The sequence below is a fragment of the Canis lupus genome, chromosome 15 (assembly GCF_003254725.2).
Source record: "Canis lupus dingo isolate Sandy chromosome 15, ASM325472v2, whole genome shotgun sequence".
In the NCBI taxonomy this organism is placed as follows: domain Eukaryota; kingdom Metazoa; phylum Chordata; class Mammalia; order Carnivora; family Canidae; genus Canis; species Canis lupus.
Window position 1 is genome coordinate 15,111,463 of NC_064257.1, and position 18,981 is coordinate 15,130,443.

The following is an 18,981-nucleotide window of genomic DNA, read 5'->3' on the forward strand; positions in this document are numbered from 1 at the left end:
GAGACATAGGCAGAGGGAGAAGCAGGCTCCACGCAGGGAGCCTGACGTGGGACTCGATCTGGGTCTCCAGGATCATGCCCTGGGCTGAAGGCGGGGCCAAACTGCTGAGCCACCGGGCTGCCCACAAATGCAATTTAAAAGATTTGTTTTTAAGGTTGGCTCAAAATTTTCCTGACATCATAAGATCTGTTGTAAGATGTCATATATTCTTGGTCATTGATTTTGATATGTGTGTTTTCACCCAGGACATTGCAATGCTGTAAAAGAAGTATTTTAGACTTCCACAGTCTCTTTGGGATGGGTCAATTCTCTCACTAGAGGAGAGAGATCAAACAGAGTAATATAGATCTAGAGCCACTGCTTATATAGCCACTTGGTGAGAAATAGAAAAAGGCACCCAGATGCAACCCTTTAGGTGCAGGGCTCGGCAAATGGAGTGCAGGCTGGATTTCAGCCCCTAGATCTAGATGCTCTGTGCTCTCTACAGGACTTTACCATCTCCATGTCACACATTGCCATAGCCTCCTAATTTATCTTCTGACTCTAGACACTTAATGCTCCTCCTCATTCATCCTGCACACTTCTGTCTGATTAATTTTCCTGAAATATTTCCTTTCATCATGTTATTCTCCTGCCCAAACATCTTTTTCAACTTCTTTCAGCCAACCTAAGGGAGTTCAGGTTCTTTAATTAGCATTTTAAAGTTTTGTGTGATGTCTCTTAAGTCTTCTTTGCAGTCCTTTTCTGCTACTTCTTACCACAGTCTTGGTGTTCCAATCAACACGGAGCACTTGCTGTTCCCAAACACATTTTGCATATTCATAAATATCTTATACACCATATTATTACCTTCTGTATTTATATATTTATGTATTTATTTAATGTCTGTTTCCCAAACTAGACTATAAGCTCTACATTGTATGTTGACTTTTGTATTTAAAGCAATAGAACAACCAACATTAACATCAACAACAATTGTTTTAATCTGATCCAGTATTTAGACTAGTCTTGAAAAGAGCTAGCAGATGTCAACAATGGGCTCACATAGCCCTCAATAACACTACTGACCTCTGTATTTACTCCACACAAGCCACATATCAACAAGGCCTTACTTTGGGTATCATTATTATTCCACCTGCTGATATTTCCAGTGTATTATGGTCTCTCTCTTATAAGTCACTGCTGCTTTTCCTTTTCCTTCTCACCTTCCCCCTCTCCTTCATCTTGTTTTTGCCCTCTTTTTCCTTTTTCTTTCCTTGAGTTTCACTATTTGACTATAGCCAATGAATGGTTCTCATGCTTCATTGAGAAGTCTAATTGCTTATTCCCTTTTAAGTGAATCAATCTGAGAACTTCTTTCTAGCCAAATTTGAGTCCTTGTCCAGGAAAGAAAATATATATTCACTTTCATGCTATCCTTACAAAAGCCTTTGGCTCTTAGGTGAGACAACTATGGTACAGAAATGAAATTTCACTAGGCTCAGAATTCAACAACATGGATTTGAGTTCTGTCACTCACTTGCTAGTGACCTTGATTAAGAAACAACATTTTGAACCTTTCTTCATTGGTAAAATGGGATAAAGGTGCTAATCAGGGATGAATAAGAGAGTTTACTAAGCAGCGTTTAGGGCTTTATTTTATTTTATTTTATTTTATTTTATTTTAAAAAAGATTTTATTTATTTACTCATGAGAGACACAGAGAGAGAGAGAGAGAGGCAGAGACACAGGCAGAGGGAGAAGCAGGCTCCACGCAGGGAGCAGGACATGGGACTCGATCTCGGGTCTCCAGGATCACGCCCTAGGCTGAAGTGGCGCTAAACTGCTGAGCTACCCAGGCTGCCCTAGGGCTTTATTTTGATCTGAAATAAGAATTAAATTAGTATTTTTGGTCAACACAACTCAGTGAATTTTCTTCAACATTGCTTTATTTTCCAGCTGAAACTGTAAAATATTGTATCAATTTTAAATATTATTATTAGATGTCCTTGCTTCCTTATCTTTTGGCAACTTGCTCTATCAATTCCCAGTCCCAGATCAGGGCTAGACTGTTTTAATTAATTTAGTATCCTTTCGGGATCCCTGGGTGGCTCAGTGGTTTGGCGCCTGCCTTTGGCCCAGGGCGTGATCCTGGAGTCCCGGGATCGAGTCCCGCGTCAGGCTGCCGGCATGGAGCCTGCTTCGCCCTCCTCCTGTATCTCTGCCTCTCTTTCTCTCTGTCTATCATAAATAAATAAATAAATAAATAAATAAATAAATAAATAAATAAATCTTAAAAAAATTTAGTATCCTTTGCTATGTTTAACTTATAATGCCTCACAAAAAATGGTTTATTCATTTTATTTGTTTCAAAATGGCACAAATACCAGAAAACTCAAAATGTAGCTTCATAGTCTATTAAAAAAAAATCACTCTGCTACTCTAAGGTACAGTGCTGATATTACTAAATATTCATTGTATCAGTTTTCAGGAACAATATGGCAGAAGCATTTTATTTTTTTTCAGAAACACTTTATTCAGGGAAATTTTTCTTTTCCTATGTCATCTGAATTGAGGCCACTAATAACTAACTCATGACCAGATTAATGGAATAGGTTCCTATGTCTTCCATTTTTTTCCCTTCAGATAGGTTCTCTGCATTATAGCCAGATCACTCACCCATTTATTCATAAAATGTTTACTGAGAATCTATTATGTACTAACTACAAAGCACAGACTAATGGGAGGAAAGATGTGAAAAAACAAACAGAAAATAGGTTATACTCAGTTTTGTAATGTTATATAGCTGTCTAATAACCTTGGTTTCCCATTGTTCATTCTGTATACTCAACTTCAAATTCCTTACCTGGCATTTAAGATTATCCATAATTTGGCTTTTTTTTTTTTTTTCACGATTTGGCTTTTAAAAGACCCTTCTAATCTTATTTTCCATTATTATAGCCAAATGGATTTTTAAAAATATTTTATTTATTTATTTATGAGAGACACATAGAGACACAGGCAGAGGGAGAAGCAGCCTCCTCCACAGGGACCTGATGCAGGACTCAATCCCAGGATCCTGGGAACACGCCCTGGGCCAAAGGCAGGCGCCAAACCGCTTAGCCACCCAGGCATCCCTAGCTACATGGATTTTTAAAAACTGTTCCATTAAAATGTTTTGTACTTTTCAGAGCTTTTGGGTTTCTGTTGAAGTAGCTCAACTCAATTTGAATTCCTTCCCTAAGCCTTTGGGCCTTTTGAATTCTACTCATTCTCCAAGATCTAGATGAAAGAAGACTATAGTAGAACTTCATCTCACAGTTTCTACTAAAGTGATCCTTCTGATTCCCAAAATAATCACTGCTTCTTCAAGTCACTTGACAATCCTTTGAAGCTTCTTGTACCTATTGCTTTTTTGTATTCTTTCAATCTTCTACTGTTATTTTTTTCCTGTGTTTCATCTTATCTTACTAACTGGATGTTAAGCTACCAGAAGTGAAATTATTTCCTGTTTAATGGTATCTTGGAAAAGATCTAGCCATCACTAAGGCCACAAAATAAATATGAGTAATAATAAAATATTTAGTTCTTTAAAAAATATTAGCAAAGAAGACTCATATAAATGAAGAGATAACTACATTTATGAAGCCTGAATGACTATTTTTTTAATGAAGACTGAATTATAAAAATATTAGCTGTCCCCAAGAAATTCAATGTAATTCCAAGAAAAATCCCTGCAGGGAAATACAAATCAGAATCACAATGAGACACCCTTACACCAGTGAGAATGGCGAAAATTAACAAGAGAGGAAACAACAAATGTTGGAGAGGATGTGGAGAAGGGGGAACCCTCTTGCACTGTTGGTGGGAATGCAAACTGGTACAGCCACTTTGGAATACAGTGTGGAGGTTCCTCAAGAAGTTAAAAATAGAGCTACCCTACGACCTAGCAATTGCACTACTGGGTATTTACCCCAAAGATAACAGATGTAGTGAAATGCCAGGACACCTGCACCCCAATGTTCAAAGCAGCAATGTCCACAATAGCCAAATTGTGGAAGGAGCCACGATGTCTTCGACAGATGAATGGATAAAGAAGATATGGTATATATACACAATGGAATATTATTAGTCATCAGAAAGGACGAATACCCACCATCTGCTTTGACGTGGATGGAACTGGAGGGTATTATGCTGACTGAAGTAAGTCAATCGGTGAAGGACAATCATCATATAGTTTCACTCACACATGGAATATAAGAGATAGTGAAAGGGATTATAGGGGAAGGAGGGGAACTGAGTAGGAAAAACTAGGGAGACAAACCATGAGAGATTCCTAACTCTGAGAAACAAAGGGTTGTGGAAGGGGAGGTGGGCAGGGGGATGGGGTAAGGGGTGATGGGCACTGAGAAGGACACTTGATGGGATGAGCACTGGGTGTTATACTATATGTTGGTAAATCGAACTTAAATAAAAACAAATGTAAAAAAATAGTTACCATACAAAACACCAATACCAGAAAAAAAAGAAAAGAAAAATCCCTGCAGGACTTTTTTGAAACATACTAAAATTGGTGCATGGATAGCAAAAACAAATTTGAAAAACAAGGACAAAGAAGGGAGATTCATCCTACCAGTTATCTAAACATTTCCAAAGTTAGTTACTTATTACCAAATTATTAATAAAAATGTATTTTTGTAATAGGAAGAGGTAAAAAGGTAGGTAGGTGAAACAGAAAAAAAGGACCAGAAACAAACCTACAGATGTAAGACAATTTGGTACATCACAAATCAATTCAGGAAAGGCTGAACTATTTGACAAATGATTTTAGAGCAATTACCAACTGCCTTCATAGAAAAATAATTAAAATTACATCCATAGAAAGAAAAAAAATTCTACTAGGAAAAAAGGCCAAAAAGTGAAAATATTTCAAAACAATTAGAAGAAAATACAGACCAGGTAAAGCTTCCTTAAATAAGATAAAATATGTGCAAAACTTAAAAGAATAGTTAGGTAATTTGGTGTCGCCAAAATTTAAAATCTCAGTATAGCAAAGTATAATAAAAAACATAATAAATTTAAAAGACAGAACACATACTGGAAGAAGATATTTGCAATGTATATAACAAAGAAATTCTATCCAGAACATATAAATTACTACAAATAAAAAAAAATTAAACAATCCAATAGAAAAAAATGTAATTAGGCAAAATATAGAAGAGGTATATTGTGGCCAAGAATATGTAAAGTGATGTTCAACCACACCAGTAAACAAATAAAAATAAAGCATAAACACTTCTTGTTAATCAGCTGTTAAAAATTAAGTCTGACAATATTGCATATTGCTTATTGGTAAGAATATAGGGAAATAGTATTCTTACTCAGTGCTTGTGGGAGTTGGTTGTTGTAGCCAATATCCAACATGGCTTCCACTGATCCTTGCCTCTTCCTTGGTGTTCACACTTTTGTAGTCTTTTCCCACACTGAGTCAGAACTGTTCTGAGAAAATAGAATATGGGAATCCCTGGGTGGCGCAGCGGTTTAGCGCCTGCCTTTGGCCCAGGGCGCGATCCTGGAGACCCAGGATCTAATCCCACGTCGGGCTCCCGGTGCATGGAGCCTGCTTCTCCCTCTGCCTGTGTCTCTGCCTCTCTCTCTCACTGTGTGCCTATCATAAATAATAAAAAAAAAAAAAAAGAAAGAAAATAGAATATGGTAGAAGTGATGGTAAATGACTTCTCAGGTTATTCATAAAAAGCATTGTAGGTTAGGTCAGGTTAGGTCATAAAAAGCATTGTAGCTTCTGGCTTGCTCCCTCCCTTAATTCCTTTGGAGAAAACCAGCCATGTCATAAGGATATTCAAATAGCCCATTGCAGAAGCTCAGATGGAGAGGATCTGAGGCTTCCTGCCAAGCGCCAGCATCAATTTACCAGCTGTATGAGGGAGCCATTTTGGAAGAGGATCCTCCAATCCCAATCAAGCCTTCAGATGATTGCAGCCTTAGCCAATATCTAATGCTAAATTTATGGGCTATTTTGAGCTAGAATCACACAGTTAAGCTGCTCCCAAATTCCTTACTCATAGAAATTGTGAGAGATAATAATTCCTAGTGTTATTTGAAACCTCTTAAGTTTTAGAGTTGTTCTCAGCATAAATAACTAATATGGTATAGCTACATTGGAACACAAATTGGCAACATTTAGCAAAACTGAACTTATTTCTATCCTATGATCAGTAATTCCATTCTGGCTATATGCCAAGGAGACATTCTGGAATATATGCTCAAAGAACAAAGATGTTCATTGAGGCACTGAGTGTTCATTGAAGTACTATTTCTAATACTTAGTAATAATAAAAAGGAAACATGTAAATATCCATCATTAGTGAAATACATACATAAATAATAGCTAACATTTATTGAGTACTTACCACGTGGTAAGTACTATTCCATTCAATTCACATATATTAATTACAAAACATACTATGTAAGAACTCTTATTATTCCCATTTTATAAATTTGAAAACTGAGGCATGGAGGGTTTAAGTAACTTCTTTATATATAGCTAACAAATGATGGAGGGAGGCTTTGAAATAAAATGTGATATATTGTCAAGAAGGTATATTTTTATAGCACTTAGAAGGAATGAGTGAGATGTTTGTGTATCAATATGCACAGAAAAAAGAAGGGTACCAGTATGTTAGGCAGTGTGATACCATTTAATTAATTAAGATACACAGGAAACAATGTTACACTTCCACGTGATTTAAAAATGGGCTGCAAACTATGGTTGTACTTGCTCTGGGAATGCTAAATGCAGAGGGTTGAAGTGGACTTTTGATATATTAAGTAATAATTATTCATTCTGAGTGGTGAGAATATGGGTGTAGGTTATGTTATTCTTTGTACTTTTCTATATTGTTTAATGTTCTCAAAATAAAGAAAGAGCACCTAGTTAAATCAAACTCATAAGAATCAAACTTTGTTTTTTTTAAAGATTTATTTATTTGAGAGAGAGAGTGCTCAAGGTGGGGAGGGGCAGGAGAGGGAGGGAAAAACTTTAGCAGACTCTATGCTCAGTAGAGCCTCATGCAGGGCTCGATCTCACCACCCTAACATCTCCACCCAGTTGGATACTTAACCAACTGCACCACCAAGGTACCCCTCAACTTAACTTTTAATAAATATGTTTAAGTGACATTTCTTCCTATGTCCCAACGTCTATTAACCATATTTACCAGCTGCTGATTAAATCAGAGTAACATATTCATTGACTCAAAAATCAAGTATTTTTTGATATCTTCCATGTGTAAAGCATTGTGGCAAGTGATAGAGATAGGCCCTTCCTTACATAGAAATGGTTTCTGCCTTTACATTCTCATACCTGTAGTCTAGTTAGGGAGAAAGGCATTAAAGAAATCCCGCCCCCCTCAAACCTGTAAGTTCTAGGAGGGAGAAGAATGAATGCCATGGAAGTCTAATTGTAGTATCAGATTTAAGAAGGAGTAGAGATTATGCTATTTCACAACAACCAATTAAGACGTCTATAGATATAAATCCATTTATTGATATCAAGTACCACATAAACACTTGATTTGAAATATTTGTAATCCTTACAATTATATGAGCATAATTACTAGCTCCCTTTTACAAATCATTTAAGTGAGTCATGACTAACATCCCACAAGTAATAAGTGTGATTGACAACCAATTCTGCCTCTACAGCCTGTGCTCTGTATTTCTGAGGTTATAGCAAAACTAAACTACTACTTTGGCTCGGTTGTCTTCAATCATTTACTCTCTTCTTACTTTATACCCTAGAACTCATTCATTTTAAAGGTTGACTGCAATTAAAGGAACATACAGTTCTTGGAATATTTTAAAGTTATAGAGATTAGTCAGCAAATCTGAAATAATGAGTTTTCTTTTTTTTGGTAAATCCATTTAAGATTATTTATTTATGAGAGAGAGAGAGAGGCAGAGACACAGGCAGAGAGAGAAGCAGGCTCCACGCAGGGAGCCCAACGTGGGACTTGATCCCTGGACCCCAGGGTCACGCCCTGGGCCCAAGGCAGGCGCGCTAAACCACTGAGCCACCCAGGGATCCCCAATAATGAGTTTTCTTGACCGAGCAACAGACGGCCGCTTACAACTCAGTGTTGTTTCTGGAGGAGTTAGTGAAGTTGCTGTTCTTGAGCATCCACTATATGCCAGGCAGAAGATAAATTACAGTGAAGAAAATACTTGTGAGTGATCCTGGCTCTCATGGAGTTTACACGCAGGTGGACAGACATTACACAAATATTTTTTTTAAATGTGTACAATTTGTTGTAATTGTAATTGTCGTAATACAGAGGTGTAAAAAACTGAGCCAAGTGAGAAAAACATCAAAGACCTAATTTAGACTGGAGGCAGAGGATCAGAGAATTCTACCAAAAACACACACAGAAATTTTCTTTCCTAGGATGCAAGGTGCTAAACCTGCCAAAACCTGGGATGGTGCAGCCGCCCGGGCGGTGAGACCTTGGCGTCCCACTGTCCAGGCACCGGCCGGGGCAGCTTTGATCGGCTCTGGAGGGGACCGCCGACTTCATCCTACGTCACTGCGGCGTGAGGAAAGTTTACATCACTCGAACTTACCGGTTTTTTTCCCCGGTGTCTTCCCAGCATCTTTCTGCCGGCTCCTCTGCTCGGCGGTCTCCTGTCATTACTTCTACCACAGCAGCCTGGTTTCGAACTTTCTCTCAGCCTGTGCCCGGCAAGCCTAGAAGTTCGCGGAGGCGGCTCCTCGGAGGGCTCCCGGCCCGGCCATTTCTCTTGGCCCCACAGTCCAGCCCTCCTCCTGGCCGGGCTGCAGGTGGGCTAGTGGCGCGCCGGTCGGCAGCTGTGCGCGGCGCTCCTCGCCCCTAGGTGGCCGTCGGCCCCGCGCAAGCGCTCGGCGCGCGTTCTGGGCTGTCTGCGCCTGGCGCGCGCCACCAGCCGGCGCTCGCTCCCGCCCCCTCTCGCGCCCGTGGCGGCCCGGACGGCGCGCGCCGCCTCACGCTCGTCCTGAGGCCGCCCTCGCCGGCGCTTGCGGCGCGCGCACCGGGCCGGCCCAGGCTCCCCACTCGGGCCGGCCGGCTCGCGGGGTTGCTCGCCCCGCCCCCCGGCGCCGCAGTTGGGCGCTTGCGCGGGGCGCGTGGCCGTGGCCGGGGTCTCCGCCGCAGTCGGTGCCGCCGCCGCCGCCGCCGCCGCCGCCTCCGCCGCCGCCTCAGTCAGTCAGTTCCCAGCAATGGCGGAAGGAGGTGAGCGAGAGGAGCTGCTCTCGCCGTCGCCGGTCTCTCCGGCTAAGCGCCTGTGCTCGTGGCCCAGCCCGCAGGCTCACCACCCTCGCGGTTCGCCCGGGGCGGCCAGCGGCGGGGTAGGGGGCGTCGGCGGCAGCTGCCTGGCCCCCGGGGCCCGCCCCCACCTGCAGCCGGAGTCCCTGCTGGACTGCGCCGCCAAGACGGTGGCGGAAAAGTGGGCGTACGAGAGGGTGGAGGAGCGCTTCGAGCGGATCCCGGAGCCCGTGCAGCGCCGCATCGTCTACTGGTCCTTCCCGCGGAATGAGCGGGAGATCTGCATGTACTCCAGTTTCCAGTACCGCGGCGGCCCCGGCGCCGGAGCGCTTGGCGGCGCCGCGGGGGCTTCGCCGGCCGAGGAGGGGCCGCCGCCGCCCCCCGGGGCCGCCGCTCCGACCAGCTCCGCCCCCGGGGCCGCCGCGGCGGGGGCATCCCCCGGGCTGGGCACAGCGGCCGGAGCGGCGGGCGGCGGCGGCGAGGGGCTGCCGTTCCGCCGGGGCATCCGTCTGCTGGACAGCGGCTCGGTGGAGAACGTGCTGCAAGTCGGTAGGTGCTCGCCCGGCTCCTCTCTGGTGCCTGGCCTTCTTTTCCGCAGGTGCCTTCTCTCTGCCGGAGCCCGGGGCCGAGATTCAGGCTTTCTGTCCAACTCTTGTTCCCCTGCCTAAGGACACAGTAGTCACATAAAAAACTTTTCTCAACATTTCATTCAGGTCCACTGCTGCTCTTTCCCCAACTGGCCCTCTACCCCATTTCTTTTTGTTCGAAGAGCAAATAGATCGCTCTTTTCTTTTTTTACTCTTTATTCTACACTCCACACCAAAGGCAAAAGGATGGAAAGGAATGCCTTTTTGGATGCAATAATTTCAGAAATGCGTTTTTAAAATTTTAAGTTTGGAGAGAAGAAAATTCTTAGTGAATCTGGAGCAAGCAGCCTTACAGGGAATGTTTGAGGGACAGGCTGTCAAAGGCAATCTGTAGATTTAGCAGATTGAAGCTGGGTATAATTAACTTTAAGATTGGAAAAAAAATACTGTGCATTTCAGACAATTAAAATTATCTGCCTTAATATTTTTTTTCCCTTGGACCAGTGGTACTTGGGAATCTAGGCTGCGGACTTAACAATAACCGAAGATGGAAATGTGACAGCTCTCTTCTCTACACCCCCACCCAAGGAAAAAAAAAAAAAGCCACACAATCTGGAGTGGGGGTGGGGTCTGTCTTCCTTGTCAGACTAGGGTAAATCAAAAGCTGGTCACGTTGGGTTTTTCAAATGCTTCTCATTTAATGAGTCTTCGGATTTGCTTTTGTTTTTATCTTTTTTGGTTGTGGAAAAGTGAAAAATGATTTCTTTTACTCCTCCGGATCCTCTAGTCAATTTGTTAATCCTACTAAATACACAGATACAGTAGAAGACCTGAATAGTGGAATAGGGAGAAAGGGGGAAAAATGACATTGTTTAACATTGAATTGCTGTGTAGAAAATTAAAACACAGAATTTTTTTTTTCTATTTGGGTTATTGTAACATTCTGGAAGTGCATATTATGCATTTTATTGCCCTGTATATGCTCATATTTATTGAAAAAATATTGATTTTTGAAAGGAGTTGGAGAAGGGTTGTTTTTAGAATTAAACAAGCACTGGAACACATACACAGGCACGCCAGACATCTAGCTTTCTTTCCTCCAGGTAAAACTAATATATTTGAAAAAAATTTTTTTTGAAGAGTGGTGCATTGTGGTGTTTCCTATAAAGCAATCTACTTCTGGTTATTGAGAATCATTGAATCCTCTGTTTCTTTTTAAACAACAGTATATCACAATTTGTTTTGCAAATGTGAAATGTAAATTTATCTAAATTCATCCTGTGTCAGAAAACAGTGACAGTGGATTGAGAAAGTTTTCTTTGGAAAAGGCTAGCTTGTCCTTTGTGCATTTGTGTTTTTGAAAGAATGAGTTGAATAATCAGATAATTAAAGTGTTCAGCTTTAGTACTAAATATTAAAAATATGAAGGTGAATGTCTATTAGTCTGTAAACTTTGTATGAGTTTTGATCAGCTTTTATAATTCTTGTTTAAAATATTTTAAATAGAAAAATGTCAATTTAAGTGGTCGTTTTATAGTAAGGGATGGACTTGAAAGAATTTTCAAACTTGAGGGGGCAAATGAGCTACAGGAAGAGTTTTAAAAGGGTGTATATCTTTTAAGTGACTATAATGTCAAATTCCAAATGAAATCAGATTTTGTGGGTGATCCAGGTCATGTTTAAATCAGTTATTTTTCTTTCATGATATGACAGTTGGCATGCTTATTGGGGTAATGAGCTCTTGGATGGGAATTGTGGGGTCTGGAGAAAAGACACATAAGCACATTTTCTGATTCTCACTGTGGATTTCATAGATGAAGGTAGGAGAATGAATTATGACTTTTAGATAATGCTATTTGAGAACTGTGAGCTGTGTAATCTTTATTTTTCTTATCTTCATTTATGCTAATGAGTGTGAAAGAGAAGGATATTCCATTCTGTAGCATTTTGAGTTCTGTATGTTGGCATGAATCACCTTTTTTTTTTTGAATCACCTTTTAATACCTGACATTAAGACTCATCTCTCATCTCTTAAAAATGTGAGTATGTGACTTAATCTAGATGATAGGCTTTATAAAAGTATTGCCAAGAGATGAGTGAGAAAGTGATTTGTATATAGGAAGATAGTAATCGTGTTCTTCAGTTTATAACTTAAACTCAATTTAATTGCTCAGTGGTGCTAATTTTAAAATACCACATATTTCCTTGCTGTTTTTAAACCAGAGTCATAACCTCAGAATTGGGAAGTTATTGAAGGCTGATGGTTTAGAAAGGAAAGGAGATTAGGGTATGTTTATAGCAATATCCTTTTAAGGAAAGAATTCATAAGGGTATTTAAATGGAGAAAACAAAAATACCTCAAAATTAAAAAAAAACAAATTTTTAAAAATGAAGAGAACAGCACAACACAAAACAAAAATTTTGAAGGAAAATAGACAATAGGGATCCCTGGGTGGCGCAGCGGTTTGGCGCCTGCCTTTGGCCCAGGGCGCGATCCTGGAGACCCGGGATCAAATCCCACGTCGGGTTCCCGGTGCATGGAGCCTGCTTCTTCCTCTGCCTGTGTCTCTGCCTCTCTCTCTCTCTCTGTGACTATCATAAATAAATAAAAATTAAAAAAAAAAAAAAGAAAATAGACAATAACAAAAAGACATGTGCAAAGAGTAGGAAAGAGTAGGTTACATTCTGTAACTTCCAATTACTTTCCACATGGAATCTGGTAATGGGAAGTAATGGACTTACTGAAAAGCAAGTACTCTGTAGAAAACATCAAATTTTGAGTCAGAACTGAAACTTCCCCAGCTTGATATAAACAAATGGGAGAACTATAGGTTGTTATCCTCAAAAGATACATTTCTTCTACATAACAGTAGAATCAGAAGTATTGTTCCTTTTAAAAAGGGAAAATTGTAAATTAGTCTTTTCATGGACATCTGTAAATTTAAAGCTGTGTGAATAGACTTATAGTCTGATCTCTCAGTATTATGACGGTAATAGAGTTCAGATGTTTTAGGTATTTGCTTTCTAACCTGTTTAAGAAGCCCATGGAAATTAGCAGTAGTATAAACTTTGGAAAAAAATACTTATTTAGGAGTCTGCAGATGGTATAAGAATGGAATAATTATAATTTACTAATAGTTTAAGATGTTGACCCTTTTTTGCAACTCATATTTTAAATTAATTTATCTGTGGTAAAACTTAAAGTAGGTTTGTGTCTTCTCAGGGAAATCTGGATTAATTCAGGGGAAAGAAGCATTAACATGACTAAGAAGAAGTACCCAGGGGTCTTTAGGTGGTCTGACAATGCTCTATGTCTGAACCTAGGTTGTAGTTGTTGGATATCCACCTTATACTAATTCCTTTTGCTGTTCAGTTCCTTTTGCTCAATTGGAATGTATAATTTGAAAGAATTTTCTAACTTTAGGAAACAGATGAGGTACTGGAAAATTTTTAAAAGGGTATATATTTTGTAAGTGACTATAATGTCAAATTCCAAATGAAATCAGATTTTGTGGGTGATCCAGGACATTGGTCTATTATATCTCAACTAAATGCTGTTAAAAATAAATGCAATTGTGCTTTTTTTTTTTTTTTTTAAACATTAACGGTTTTTCTTCCTTAAATGCAGAAATGTTTATTTGGATATTTAGATTTTTAAAAAATTAGATGGGCTTTCTGTGCTGGTATATCTTAGCTATATAAATTATATATTAGTATATATATCTTATGTATATTATATATATTCATATATTGTAATTTTATGTATTTACCCAGAAATTTTCACAGATTATGACTGTTGACTTTGACAGAACCCCATGTTTTTTTAGTCCATACAGTTTCTAGCAAGTGTAATTTGTCCTTGGATAGTCTTCCAAGATTAGAGCCACAATGCTAATGTACTACCTTATATAGAAAAAGTATAATTACAAAGACAATAATTAAAAGATCCATTTCAGAAAATTATTCATAGCTTAAATAACAAGTAAAAAGTTTATAATTATGAGTACTTGTATATTATCAATGAACTATGAAATTTTTCTATAGCATAACTTTTGTGAAGTACATTGTGACAAGTATTACTGTTGATTTTTTTTTTTTTTTTTTTTTAAGATTTTACTTATTCACTCAGGAGAAAGACAGAGAGAGAGAGGCATAGACACTGGCAGAGAGAGAAGCAGGCTTCATGCAGGGAACCCGACATGGGACTTGATCCTGGGTCTCCAGGATTACACCCTGAACTAAAGGCGGCGCTAAAACCGCTGAGCTACCCGGGCTGCCCACTGTTGTTGATTTTTATGTATAATTTATTTTGATCTGTATTGGGGGGGAACAAAAAATACCCTCACCTAAAAAGCTTTGTAGCATTGTGTTTTTAAGTTAGAATAGCTATTAAAATAATAATAAAACTTCATGTGGGGAAAAAATGAATTTATATTTAAGCTGTTCCAGCATAGAAGGTAGCTGCATGCCTTTAGGGGGTAAGTGGTAACATTTTTTAGAGTAGAAACTTACCAAGTTTTAAAACCACACTAGTTCTTTTTTAAGCAATAATTTCTCTCTTTCTACCTCCCTCCCAATGCACCATACATACATCTTAATATTTAATGAATGTTTGTTGAATAGTGAAGGTTAAGAGTGACTTCTCAGTGTTATAAAACTTAAAAAAAAAAAAAAGAGTGAAGCTGGATTTTAGTATTCATGTGGTATTAGAAGACTATGGGAAGACTTCATACTTGTGCATATTACTAAATTGATAGCATTAAGTAGTGTGAATGTTACATGTGTGTATCTTCTGTGTTGACCATCTGTTTTGTGTGAAGAATGGTGACTTATTTTCTTCAAATGAAAGCTTTAGATAAATTCTTACTGAAGGTGATTTTCTCAAAGATAGAGCTTTAGATTTTAAAAAAATTATTTAAATTCTAGCTAATTAACATACAGCGCAATATTGGTTTCAGGAGTAGAATTCAGTGATTAGAGCTTTGGATTTGAAAGATAATGAATAAATTAAAGATAGTGGATTTTATTTTAGAGATTATCTCTATTTTAGGAATTAAAAAAATACATTATTGAAGTTGAGTACAAACTCTAAAATTTTGAAGTGAAAGGGCTAGAAATTTACTTATGCCTATGTGAAACAATTTCATTTATGTTGTTTCAACAATGGCTATTAAAAATCAAGACTTAACTATCAGTATTCTATTATGGTGATGGTTATATAAATATACGTAAATATGTTAAAATATATAGAACTGTACCCAGTCAAGTTTACTGTATTATACCTTAGAGAATAACTTCTAAAAATCAAAGCATTAATATGTCAGTAAATTAATGAATGAATACAAAAGAGATACTGAAATGCTGTATTAGTTTCCTATGGCTGCTGTAATAAAGTGCCACAAACTGTGTGGCTTAAAACAACACATATTTATTGTCTTACAATTCTGGAGGCCAGAAGTCTGAAATCAAGATGTGGCACAGCCATGCTCCCTCTGAAACCTATAGGAGAGTTCTTCCTTGCTTTTTCCTAGCTTCTGGGGGTTTGCTGGCATTCCTTGGCATGTAACTCTAATCTCTGCCTTTGTTGTCACATGGCATTCTTGCTATGTGTCTCTATCTTCACATGGCCATTTTATAAGGATAGCAGTCATATTGGATTAGGGGCCCACCCTACTCCAGTATGACCTCATTTTAACTAATTACATGTGCAGTGACCCTATTTCCAACTAAGGTCACATTCTGAGGTGCTGGGGGTTAGGAACTTCAACATACCATTTTTAGAGGGACATAATTCAATTCATAACAGCTTCTCATACTTATTTCTTGTTGTATAACAGTTTCATGTGAATTTTAAACTTTTTTACATTGGATATGGCTTAAATTAGAAATCACATTCATTTTATTAGGTAAACATTACTTCAATTTAATTGATTTGCTTTGCATGATTGATATTATTTAGTATTTTTAGTACATGTGGAACTTTTTTGACAAGTAGGTGGTTATTTAAAGGTTAAACCTGTCATTTTTTTTATAAATGACGACTGCAATACAGCACTCGGTATATATGCATGGATGAACAGATTACTGTAGGAGTTTTTTTTTTGTCTTTGGAAATAGGTAACCCTGAAAGCATATGAACCTTGTTTTACTCTGTTTCCAAATCCAAGTTAATATGGCTTAGAATTAGTGTTTGATATTAGACTACAACTCATTCCAGATCACTTTTTTGTATATTTTCTACCTTCTAGCTTATTTATAGGCTTATTTCTTTCCTGATACAGGCAGTATGTTTCTTGGCCTCTTTTAGCTTGTCATTGAACTAGTATGCCAGGGAAATTACACTCATTTTAATACTAGCTTTAGCATTATGTTATCATCTGCTAACTTACTGTTACTTTTTATAATCATATGTAGCCAACTGATTAATTTTTGGTTTTCAGCATTGAAAACATTTTTTGCCCCCTTAGAATGCATAATGTGACATGCCCTATGTTGGTGTTCAGTAAATGTTCCTTAAATAAATGAGTAAATTGTTAAATATTTATTTATTTATTTAGATTTTATTTATTTATTCATGAGAGATACAGAAAGAGAGGTAGAGACATAGGTAGAGGGAGAAGCAGGTTCCATGCAGGAAGCCCGATGTGGGACTTTGACCTGGGACTCTGGGATCATGCCCTGAGCCAAAGGCAGATGCTCAACTGCTGAGCCACCCAAGCGTCCCAAATGATTTTTTAATATTTATGTAGTATGGACATATCTCTTCATTGATTTATATGTAATGGGAGCCTAGGAGATATATTGGCATTTTGTAATTTCTGGGTGTGTCTGATTTTTAAAACATTACATAGATTAAAAAATACCCTTGAAACTTATTATTAACTAGTTCTTGATTCACTCATTGAATTTTTTAAAGATTTTATTTATTTTAGAGAGAGTGTGTATGTGAGAGTGGGGACAGGGGCAGAGGGAAAGGGAGAGAGAAAAATCCCAAGCAGACTCAGTGCTGAGGTTGGAGCTTGATGTGGGGCTTGATTCCACGACTCTGAGATCATGACCTGAGCTGAAATTAGAGTCTGATGCTTAACTGACTGAGCCACCCAGGCGCCCCTCATTCATTGAATATTTAGTCACTTGTTTTGTGTAAGTCTCAATAAATAACTGTTTACCTGCTTTTAGTGGACCTCATTCCAAAATATTTTCCTACATTAGAATAGAAACCCAAGGTGGACACTAAAGCCTAAGTGTCTAAGGACTACATTATGTTGACATTTTTTGTAGGTGAGTGGTTATAAACTGAGTGGGTACTTGACTCTACGATTCTCAGAAACCTGTTTTGGAAGTCTTATGTGTATATGTTTTTTGGTCATTTGCTTGTTTCCCATTATAACGGAGTGATGAATGTGGTATACAGGCAGATTAACATTGTTACCTTCTTTAATAATGGGCTATTGAATCAAAAGATAAAATACCCTTAATCTTAGTGCTTTTCTTGCTTTAAGAACAGTTATATATGTATACTTCTTATCATTTAGTCCTTAGGGAAATGCAAATTATAACCAAAGAGATATTACTACATACATACACACTAGTATAGCTAAAAGTAATGCTATACTAGTGCTAACAAGGATGTGGAGCAATTGGTAGGGATGCCAAATGATACAGTCACTTTGAAAAACAGTTTCATATTAAGTTAATAATATACTTAATGATAAGATTCAGCAACCCTATTCCTAGATATTTACTTAGAGAAGTGAAAACATCTGTTCATAAAAAGACTTGAATATTCAGAGCAGTTTATTTCAGAATAGCCCTAAACTGGAAATATTCCAAATGTCTATCAGATGTGTAAATAGAGAAATTGTATATCCATACAATGACTACTTTTCAGCAATAAGAAAGAACAAAGTATTGATAGCCTAGAAACATGAATGAGTCTAAAAAGCATTATGCTGAATAAAAGAACCTAGACCAAAAAGAGTACCTACAACATAGTTCCATGTATATGAAATTTTAGAAAGCAGAAGCTATTGTGACATAAAGTAGTTGCTAGGGTCCAGGGTAAGGTATGAGGAAACTTTTTTGGGTGATGGAAATGTTCTATGTCATGATCATGGTAGTAGTTGCATGACTGCACTTACTTATCAAAACTTACTGAATTTTGTATACTTAAAATTGGTAAATTTTTTTGAATGTGAATTATGCTCCAAAAATTTGATTTTAAAGGAAAGAATAGTGAGTTTCACATTAAAATCACCTGGGGAGATTTTTTAAAAGACAGTGTCCATCCAGAACTCACCCCAAATTAATTGAGAATGAAGACTCAACTTCAGAATTTTAAAAAAGGTCCTAAATTGTTTTGTACAGCCATGTTGAAACAATGCTATAGAAAAATAATTATCGTTATTAGTGTTACCAGTGTTTTTAAACTTACTGTGGGCAGTCAAAACATTATGTAATACATATTACAAAAATGCTATGGACCATGTCATCTTTCTTACCTATCTTTAGGTTTATTAATGGATTTCAAGGAAAATTATTTTCTTACCACTTAAAGAAAGTGTGCCTGTGTTTTGGAAAGGTCTTATGCAAAAATATCTAAATTCTTTGTCTTATCACCATCAAAAGACATTTGTCTGAATGTAATATCAACATATAATTTTCTAAATGTTTGTTCATTTACTCATTTTTGAAATTTATATTTAACATTTTTAATGTTCTGTACCAAATAGAACATAATTTCTATACTTGAGTACATAATTTAGGATACACATGTAAAATAGCATTTAGCATAATATTTCATAATAATAGAGGTAGTTACTATGGGGGCAAAAAGTAGGAAGTGATTAACAGAAGAAATGGGGACAGCTGGATGTATTGTTGTATTTTGATATAATTCTAAGATATAGTTCTAATTATAAAAAACATTAAAATTATGTCTAATATTATTATAAAGTTTGGAAACACAATTTATTGCTTATAAGTTAGATTAACCCTTCGTGAAATTTCTTCTGTATTGACATTGCTATGCCCCATAATACTCTAGTCCATAATGATTCAAAGGAGTAACATTGGCAGGCAGGAAGATGATAGAAATA

The 18,981-nt window shown here is 37.9% G+C and overlaps 1 protein-coding gene and 1 long non-coding RNA gene across 7 annotated transcripts in view; one reads left to right on the plus strand and one right to left on the minus strand.

The window, feature by feature from the left end:
• Positions 1 to 9,010, minus strand: part of LOC112642591 (uncharacterized) — a 67,090-nt gene extending 58,080 nt beyond the window's left edge. For 2 of the 6 annotated variants that reach the window (XR_007402494.1, XR_003125328.3), the window contains exons 1-2: positions 8,620 to 8,997; positions 5,361 to 5,647 (exon numbers count right to left, since the gene is read on the minus strand). This is a non-coding gene — a long non-coding RNA (uncharacterized LOC112642591). Of the gene's footprint in view, positions 1 to 5,360; positions 5,648 to 8,619 lie in introns of all 6 variants that reach the window. The other 4 variants (XR_007402495.1, XR_007402496.1, XR_007402493.1 and 1 more) reach the window with 4 other exon arrangements.
• Positions 9,011 to 9,179: 169 nt separating this feature from the next.
• Positions 9,180 to 18,981, plus strand: part of ZSWIM5 (zinc finger SWIM-type containing 5) — a 203,391-nt gene continuing 193,589 nt past the window's right edge. The window contains exon 1 of the mRNA XM_025420308.3: positions 9,180 to 9,845. Within this exon, the coding sequence (XP_025276093.1) occupies positions 9,251 to 9,845 (595 nt within the window). The 5' untranslated portion in view covers positions 9,180 to 9,250. The remainder of the gene's footprint in view (positions 9,846 to 18,981) is intronic.